The following is a 10,121-nucleotide window of genomic DNA, read 5'->3' on the forward strand; positions in this document are numbered from 1 at the left end:
ATGTGTTTTGCAGATTTTTGTATTCAAGCCAGTTAGCATGGGTTCAAGTTCCAAAAAAAAGTACACGGTCTTCCACTCTCGAATCTGCTATCTCGCCACACACATTTAATGAAGACGCACTCCTTTTTTGAGCCAAGACATAATAAGCTTTAAAGGGCCCCTCCAACTGACCATGCTTAACTTGGCTCGAAAACAACGGCAAAGGTGTAGTGTTTTTGTCAAGAAAAAAAACACAAATTTGCTGACATGACCCTAACCCTTCGCTAAGGGAAATGACAGTATGACTACATAAACATAGACCATCACCCAGTTTGCCCCACAGGAAGAACATATTTATGATAATGACGAATTTCCTTTACACACCTAAAGTAACAAAGGAAGCGACAAGACAAAACCGACCCAGAATCTAGCTCCAATAGTGAAACCCCTTTTCCCACCGCCTATCCAACAGTTTGCCACAATGCAAGAGCTTCTCTCGCTAACTGCCTGTGTCTTTAAGAAAACACTCGGACAAGCGGGATTTTGCTGTGTTCTAGTTTTACAGTATCTGGCTAGTGTCAGAGACGGCCATTGAAAAACCATTTAAAACTCATTCACTGCCATTGACGGCTAGTCCAAAAAGATCAATTTTAACTATGCTGGCAGTGAGTGAGTCAAGATGAACTTAAGGTCCATATTCTAGTGCAGTCTTTGTCCACATTTGTAAGGCAATTAATTCAGCGCAATAATGGAATGATTATGTGTGTGATACTGTACTGCTTATAGTAGTACCAGTCCATCAGTATCAACTCACGTCCTTATGCTGCATAGGTGCCCTACACATGAAACAGTGAACCACAACAAGGATGGTGGTTGGCCAAGTGTGTAAGAAGTTACTGCCAGTAAACGCCAACATTTGCCTGACTTCACATACCAGATGGAATTGTGGAAAAAAAGCCAACATGAAACATGTTCATGCTTTCACCCTCTTAATCCTCGTTATTCCTCCAGGAGGTCATGTGCACCAGAGCGTTTGTCAGTGATTAAATATGAGTGCGGTGGATGATGCCGCGCAGCGGTCATCACAGAAGTTATCATCATCATCAGAGCAGAAGAGCACACTTGCTACTACCAACAAAGCTATGCTATCAACATGAGCAGGTGATGAGTGAGCTACTAAATGGCAAAATCATCACGTGGACTCAGCCTTTGTGGATTTGTTTGGTTCATTTCCTGAGGACAAGGTCTCGGTTATAATAAAGAACCACAATGATCAAAATGTCATTCATCAATTGGTTATACCAAAGACGTCATCATGATTTTCAGCAGAGTAATAAACTATGTCTGTGTGTAATCTCTTTTTTATTGATGCTACCTTCTCCAATTGGCTGGATGCTTGTGTGTGCGTGAGTACTTGGAGGATGAGGACTGTGGTGATTCTCACAAAAGGCTTAAGCTGAAAGCCTTTCATTCAACATGGCCGCCCCATTGCTATTACGTGTGAACAGATTGGGCGAGAAAAGACCAATCCAAGTGATGATTAGCCCCCGACGAGACAGGAAAGGAGCCTCGGCAGGGGGGCAGCTCCGGGGACTTGCTCGCCATTTACTTCACTTGCATATGTTTAATGGCAAGTTACAAACTATTTTGAATATGTATACTGTATGCACATTTTTTGGGCAAAATACATTAACAATACAATACATCACAATCAGAATCAGAATAGGAAAACCATTATTCGTCCCACAATGGACATATTGATTTATATGGCGTTTTAACAAAGCAGGAAATAAAGCAGTCACAAAGATAGTACAAAGCACCAGGGAGTGAAACTAAGTTCAGGAATAATGCCGAGTCGAATGCCAAAGAGTACAAGTGAATTTTGATGTGGGTTTTAAAGATGGGCAACAAGGCTCAATCCCCTCTGAGCCTCCGTTTTAGTTTTTGGCACATCTAATAATGTCTGATCAGCAGACCTGAGGTGCCGGGAAGGTGTGTAGGAGTGGATGAGCTCGAAGAGAGAAGGAGAAGCGATGCCATTTGAAGATTTGAATATAAATAACACGAGCTTGAAAAGAACTCTAAAATGTATAGGGAGCCAGCGAAAGGATGCTAGAGTAGGATTTATGTGCTCCCTCTTACGAGTACCAGTCAAGAGGCGAGCAGCAGCATTCTGGACCAGCTGAAGAGGCTTCATGGAGGATTGGCTGACTCCAAAGTAAAGCACATTACAGTAATCGAGCCGAAATGTAACAAATGCATTAATTGCTGCTTCAAGGAGAGGTTTTATTTTAGCCAGCTGCCAAAGATGAAAAAAGCTGGATTTAACAACAGCATCAATTTGTCGGTCGAGTTTAAAGTCATTGTCCAGTTTAAGATAGTTCATTTGTTGATTTCTATAGTCCATAGTCAAAGTCATCATTACTAACCATGAAGAGAAGCTCAGTGAAGTTATCTATTATGTGCTATTTTTTTATCACAAACAACCCAGTGTTGCTTCTATTCGGGCTCTGTGGACATTCTGCAGTGTACTTGGCCATTCTCGAAACCCTATGATGGTTCCATGCAGGCCGGTGCTTGTGCCGCCATAATGAATGCCCAGTGGGCCAAACTGGAACAAGAGCTCCCTTTCTTTTGCTGAATGCCCAGTTGAAAGCACCAACTGCAGCGGTCCGTTGCATTGGCCGCGGCTTCTCATTGATGTCCATGTGACAAACCAGAAGAATGAATCCATCATGTTAGGACAGTGCCAGCAAACAAACAGCTTGGCCACCGCTGACATTGCCTACTCTCGTGGGTTCAGTGTGACGATAAAATTTATTGCTCTCTCTCTCTCTCTCTCTCTATCTCCCATGACAACAATTTTGTCACAAATCTGCCTCGCATTTGTGGATCAAATTGGTTAGCAAAATCTCCTGGATTGTTGTATTTTTGAAAAAGTCCCAAAAATTGACATTTAAAAACAAAAATGGCGGACTTACTTTGTGTGTTTTCGGGCATACCTTATTGAGATTTTTTTGTGAGTCTGTCTATTCATGATAGAATTATCTACCAAAGTTTAGGTTGAGATGTCAAACTGATCTGTGGTTCTGAATGAGGAAAAAAAAAAGAAATCGTGTGCTTTTTCATCTTCTATGGAAATGTACCAAACTTTGTTGCCATGCTCGACCCGCAAACAATGAAAAATTTTAAAAAAAACGCAAAAATATATAATATTAAGAACACTGACAGACCCAGAAATATTTTTCCCACACCATTTCCTCCTACACCCTCTTGATTGTTAGGGCTAGTCCGCGAGCTACCGGTCAATAACGATCGACTTTTATTGGGGACCCCTGCTCAATTCAGTTCCACTTTAATCATTGCACAATTTAAAAATTAACGGCAGCTTTTAAATGGTTGTACATAAGATCAAATAGTAATTCATTCATCCTGCGAACTGCTTAGCCCTCGCTAGCACTTTGACTGTACTTTATCCCAGCACGAGTCAATCTGTGAAGAACCGATGGAAATGGTCAAAATGATGCTAATTTGGCAACTCCAAGCAAAAAGGCTGATTTCCTGTGTGGTTTCACACATGGCTTTTTGAAACTTTGATGTCGATCCACTCCACTCAACATGCTGACCAAATTTCATGATGTCTCGTCCCAGTTGAAATTAATTTTTGAACTAACTTTTGAACTTTTTTCATCTCAATCAATGCATAAGTATGTTTTTCTTCACTGCCGAATGTTTCCTGCAGTGGGAAGGCTTGGATGTATAACCCCAGATAACCTTCCAGGGTTGGAGGGGGCGGAGATAGTGAGGGCAGGGCCCACAGCAGGAAGAGGAGGCACAGTGTGAGATTCCAAAAGGAGGGTGCTGGGCGGTGGTGTAAACAATAGAAGACAAATCGCTGTGCTGGAGCTGAGCTGCAGAGAACATAAAGATTCTCGCTGGGGGCCTGAGTTAGTCACATGACCATTGGGTCAGCAACAGCAACCTCAGGCTGGGTCTGTTTATAGCACACACTTTATTTTATTACACTAACTTGCACTAGAGGACTGAAGAAATTCTGTCATGATTTTTACATACATGACCATATATGGTCAAACAAAACTATTGATAAAATATTGATAAAATATTGAGAAAATATTGATCGTTGTACTAAGTTCATCCTGTCTACTTGATAGACGCCGAAACATGTCAGGTATTTGAACACCTACACTGTCTGTAAGTAAAGAATCTGCTTTAAATTAGAAAATATTGATATATTATATTATATTATATTATACCACTTATCTTCAAGAGGGTCGCAGAGGTGCTGGAGCCTATCTTTGAGCAGTCGACGGGGTACACCCTGAACTGGTTGCCAGTAATAGTCATTCAGGATAAGAATTTTTTACAGAAGCAAATAATAAAGCAAACTATAACTCAAGACATTCATTTAAATGAAGAAAGTATAATATACATAATATATTTTCAATATTATTTTTATTTAAAAAAATCTAATAAACAAATAAAATAGAAGGTTGAAAAATATTAGATCTCTTTTAAATAAAACTCAATTTATCAACCAATAAGCTAATATAAGTTAAATTAACTGTTATTACCCTCACAAATATGACAAAAAATGTTTTAAAAAGTACAAAATGATTTTTGTCATATATATATATATGTATATATACACACACACACACACACACACACACACACACACACACACACACACACACACACACACACACACACACACACACACACGTTAAATGGACATACGTGTTTAAATTGATTAAAATAACACATATGTATAGTTAACACATTCAATGTATTAAAATATCCATACCAAGTCTAAAAACTCCAAGTATGAAAGTTTTTTTATATAAAAAGATATGGCCATAACTGGGAGCTGGAATTCTGCAACAAGAACTAAAAAAAAATCTCACAAATGAAACAAGTACATTACAATTAAATACATTCTAAATGTAATGTATACAACGTATGTTGATGAAGGGGGTTGAAATTGGTGTACCACATGCTGTGGACATGTCTCATGTTTGAAACAATGCTGACTGCTGCATTTCATTACAACAAAGCCAACCTAAACACACACACAAACGCACACGCACGCACACACGCACGCACACGCGCATGCACACACACAAACTCACACAGCCGTGCAAGGCTATGTATGAAATGGACATTGTTCGAGTCCAGGAGGTGACTGACTGCATCCTTCAATAATGATTCCTTTATCGAAAAGCCAGATATTTGCCTTAAATTCAATAACAAGTCGGCGGTGGTGGAGGTGCTGCTGCCTCAAACAATAACACAACAATGACTTAACAACTTTGCAGATTCACATACCGGAAGAAACATCTAATGAAAAATATATCTACTGTATATCTAAAAAATAAGCAGCTGAAAATACACACAGTTCCCATATCCAATTTAACTTGACATTAGAAAAGGGACGATTTAAGTATTTGATCTAAATGTGTTTCAGCTATAATAGCATTAACATTTTTTTAAATTCAATTATATCTTTATTATGGGAAAATACGGCGTTGTTGCGTTTGAGCATATGATGGCCTGCTTTTAGAATAATACGTTTCATTTATAAGCGCCTTTCATAACTGTCAATGACATTCTCTGTTGTCATGGCAGTTCAGTTTTTTTGTGTATTGAATTTAAGTAAGCTGCAGTTGCTTATGTCTAGTCAGTGAACAAAGGAGTAACCATTCCATTTTTGTTAAAAATGTTATCATATGCAGTTCAATGAATCAAATGTTCCACATCTATCTATATGTCAATAAGTACATCTATGCCTCTTTGCATTTTTTTGATGATGATACTAGTGCAGCGTGTTCTACCGGAGACAAAGTCCTTGTGTGTTCTACATACTTGGCAACAAAGATGATTCTGATACATATCAATATGTACATTTATACATTATATCAATATATCTATATACCTACTTGTATATATCTACTGTATATCTATCTATATATCTATCTGTATATCTATCTCTATAGATATACTGTATAATAGAATGGATGACGACAAAATGAAGAAGATATACTGTACTTGGTGGTTAAATCTTGTCTCCAAAAGAATTTGAGAAGTTTTGATTAGACAGGGCGAGACAAGTCATTTTGCAACCGGGACATCCTGGTGACAGCACCTCCGCGTGTTATGTACTACTTCTTACCTTTTTGTGTCTGTCTTTGAAGGGCAAGGCGGGCCAGGGCATCTCCTGCAGAAAGTCCTGCCACTGTTTCTGCTCCTGGTCTGAGGAGACGAACACTACCTCCAGCTTGTCACGGTGTTCCGAAGTCTGCTTGAAGCGGCCGTAGAAGTCGCACAGGCTGCCGTTGAACTGCCGACACGGCGCGTTCAGGCCGCAGCCGAAAAACAGGCCGAGCAGCGACACCCGCTCGCCCAGCCCCTGCACGTCTACCTCGGATTTCTCGCGGTTGACTAGCCGCTCCCCAAGCACGTTCAGCAGAAGGTCCGACATCTCCGCTCCGCTCGCCCGCAAACCGCGGATAAGTGGCAAACGATTCCCCGTGCCTTGCTCACGCGGTTGGAGGTGAGTTTTTTTTTTCTTTGGGGTGAGCTCCTCCCGGCCCCCTGCGAGCGAGGCGTCGCGGTGTATCTCCCCCGCCTGTATGTCTTGGTCCGCGGGTACCGTGCTCAGGAATGCGCTGCACTTAAACGCTTCTCGTTAGTTGTATGGTGAAATCGATACTAAATGTCGATACCCCGCACTCAAATTACGACTCATTCCAATTAGATATCCTCACAGAGTCGAGTTTGGCTGGAGCACACGAAAATGAACAACCATCCATGCTCACACCCAGGGACAATTTAGAGTACAGTATTCCATTAACTCGCCAGGCTCGTTTTTTTATATAGGAGGGAAACCCGATGACCCTTATAAAACCCACGCAGGCAAGAGGAGACAGAGCATGCAAACTCAACACAGGGAGGCTGAAGCCGGGATCGACCCAACAACCTCTTTACTGTTAGGTCAACGCCCTTATCAGCAATTGCTGAGCTGCATTCTTATTATTATCTTAGTAGTAGTAGTAGTAGTAGTAGTAGTAGTAGTAGTAGTAGTAGTAGTAGTAGTAGTATACCAATTGGCTAAATTATAGAATCAATTTTGGTTGTTTTACAAATTTAATTGCACGTGCAATTTAAATTTGTAAAACAACCTAAATTGCCCATTGATTTTAATCATATCTATCTCAGTCGTCTGAATTTGACACGAAAGAGCATTTCTGGTATCAATTTAAACCCAATCTCAGTTTAAACAATAATTCTGGCTCGAAATATAAATATAACATCCTGATTCTGTCTCCAAAGTGTCTAATTTTGAAGCACCAAGCGGGTCAGCATTTATCAGTAGTGAGTAGTAATTAATACTAATGTCGATATAATTCATATTAACCCTTTTATTGATGTAGTTCAAAAATCAGATAATATTTCATGCAATCAAGCATGTCAAATAATTATTTAGAAATACTTCGTGATATACACTGCATTCTATTTAAAAACGTGCATTTTATTACAATGTTGGATTTCGGTCAGGCGTATTGTCATCGGTATCGACGAGAGAGGTGGTATCGTTTAAGACTTGAGTACACAGCTGCGGTTGCGCGGTTCGTCTCCACTCAAGACTTCCTGTCACGTGAGGCTACATAATAAAATAACGTCACTCGCAAATGTTCTAGCCTTTAACATCTACTTCCGTTAATTTTGTGTCGCCTCGTTGTCTTTTTTTGCGCTGCAAACAACCACAAAACACAGTATGGTATACATTATATTGTATTTTTATTGTTCAGGTGGGAAAAGCCGAAAGGAAAAGAAGAAGGTGGTGCACGTACTCATTAATCGTGATGATACATTGCCATCTAGTGGTTACAGAAGACACCTACACGTAGTGGGCAATTTGAAACGTTTTCTTCTTCTTTTCCTTTCGACTATTCCCTTCAGAGGTCGCCACAGCGAATCAGAGTCCTACATCTTCAGAGGCTTGATTCGCATTTGAAACTTTTTAAAATATAAAAATATTATCGTATATAACTTGAGCCTTTTCCAGCAGTCTTATTTGGGGTTCACACTTGAACTGGTTGCCAGCCAATCTAAGGGCACGCGAAGATAAAGAGCCATTCATGCTCACAACCACACGTATGGATGACTTAGCGCTTTCAATCAACCAACTATGCATGTTTTTGGACTGTGGCAGGAAACCGGGGCACGGGTAGAAAACCCAAGCAGAACATGCAAACTCCACACTGGAAGGCCAAAGCCTGGAATTGAAACCCTGACCTCTGAACTGTGAGGGAGAATCGACCACCGATGTCACACAAACATTTAAATAAATACATAAATACAATTATTCATGAGATTTCAACATAGCTCCATCATCAGGCATTACTTTATTAAATGCTACTACAAGACATTAACACAGATAATTAATAAAAAAGGCATTATATTGTCACTTTAGTGAGTGTGATTAAAAAGTGTTTTATGGTGTTTCTTGATTAGACTGACAGTGGCTGAAGACACGTCTCAGTCTTCAATGAACATCATCCTCACTAGATCCTCTTTGAAGCATTCCTCCTCCACCAGCTTCTGAGGCTAAAAAATCACACACAACCACACAAAATAGGTGAGTAAAGTGCGTATGTTTGTGCATGTGCGTGTGCGTTTCTTACAGTGCCATATCGCAGAAGAGTGGGAACCCCAGTCAGCTTCAGAGTTGTCTTGAACTCATTGCTTGAGTCCTTCCAACTGCATTAAAAACAAGTAGCATAATAATCATATACATACAGTACTGGGCATGAAATCTAACTTGAATTCCTACCCAGGTTTAAAATCCAACTGAAATATTTATTTCATTCTAAACATTAATCCCAACATAAAATATTTACTTATTTTGAAACTGTATTTTCAAATCCTGATCAAGGTTTGAAGCACTAGAGTGACTTTGTCAACCTGTCTTAAAACGTTCGTTCTTCTTACCAGTGTTTGAAAAACTTTGAATAAACGGCCGCCGTTTGTAACTAACCTGATTTGCTAGCTGTGGAAAGAAAACACATGCGTCTCTAATCCTCGTCATTTATATTGATTGGTTGTAAGAAGTCAACAGGGTCATTTTCTATTTTTAAGAATATTGCCATTAATTTGAGACTGAAGCCCGTTGCAAAATTGCACACCAGTGCGCCTCAAATTGAGGGAAATTGTACTGAGAATGGGAAAAAAGATATACTGACTAGTTCCTTTCACCAACTTGACAGTAGATGAAGACCGAGCCCTGGGGTAGTGAGCTCATTCCCCCCTTTATAATCGGCTCAGCTGCAGGCAAAACATTGGCGAACCGTTATGAACATAGTATTCAAAGATCAGACGACATTTGGAGTTACATTATAGTAAAAGTATTATTCCAGGGTGCGACTTTGTAAAAATATACCTCTGACACAGTCAGGACACCAGCTAGATAATATTTCATGCAATCAAGCATGTCAAATAATTATTTAGAAATACTTCGTGATATACACTGCATTCTATTTAAAAACGTGCATTTTATTACAATGTTGGATTTCGGTCAGGCGTATTGTCATCGGTATCGACGAGAGAGGTGGTATCGCACAAGACTTGAGTACACAGCTGCGGTTGCGCGGTTCGTCTCCACTCAAGACTTCCTGTCACGTGAGGCTACATAATAAAATAACGTCACTCGCAAATGTTCTAGCCTTTAACATCTACTTTCGTTAATTTTGTGTCGCCTACGTTGTCTTTTTTTGCTGGAAACAACCACAAAACACAGTATGGTATACATTATATTGTATTTTTATTGTTCAGGTGGGAAAAGCCGAAAGGAAAAGAAGAAGGTGGTGCACGTACTCATTAATCGTGATGATACATTGCCATCTAGTGGTTACAGAAGACACCTACACGTAGTGGGCAATTTGAAACGTTTTCTTCTTCTTTTCCTTTCGACTATTCCCTTCAGAGGTCGCCACAGCGAATCAGAGTCCTACATCTTCAGAGGCTTGATTCGCATTTGAAACTTTTTAAAATATAAAAATATTATCGTATATAACTTGAGCCTTTTCCAGCAGTCTTATTTGGGGTTCACACTTGAACTGGTT

The 10,121-nt window shown here is 39.8% G+C and overlaps 2 protein-coding genes across 2 annotated transcripts in view; both read right to left on the minus strand.

Moving 5' to 3' along the window:
* The window catches only part of nxn (nucleoredoxin), a 39,220-nt gene extending 32,356 nt beyond the window's left edge, over positions 1-6,864 (minus strand). The window contains exon 1 of the mRNA XM_089014229.1: positions 6,170-6,864. Coding sequence (XP_088870355.1) covers positions 6,170-6,478 — 309 coding nt within the window. The 5' untranslated portion in view covers positions 6,479-6,864. The remainder of the gene's footprint in view (positions 1-6,169) is intronic.
* Positions 6,865-8,386: 1,522 nt separating this feature from the next.
* LOC148888410 (thioredoxin domain-containing protein 17-like) lies at positions 8,387-10,033 on the minus strand. Its single transcript, XM_089014322.1, has 5 exons — positions 10,011-10,033; positions 9,440-9,462; positions 9,243-9,324; positions 8,685-8,760; positions 8,387-8,607 (listed from the first exon to the last, which is right to left on the minus strand). Exons 1-5 carry the CDS (start codon positions 10,031-10,033, stop codon positions 8,539-8,541), a joined length of 273 nt encoding a protein of 90 aa, XP_088870448.1. The 3' UTR covers positions 8,387-8,538.
* Positions 10,034-10,121: the final 88 nt, after the last annotated feature.

The sequence above is a fragment of the Hippocampus bargibanti genome, linkage group LG14, assembly GCF_051943395.1.
Source record: "Hippocampus bargibanti isolate YZ-2025 linkage group LG14, ASM5194339v1, whole genome shotgun sequence".
In the NCBI taxonomy this organism is placed as follows: domain Eukaryota; kingdom Metazoa; phylum Chordata; class Actinopteri; order Syngnathiformes; family Syngnathidae; genus Hippocampus; species Hippocampus bargibanti.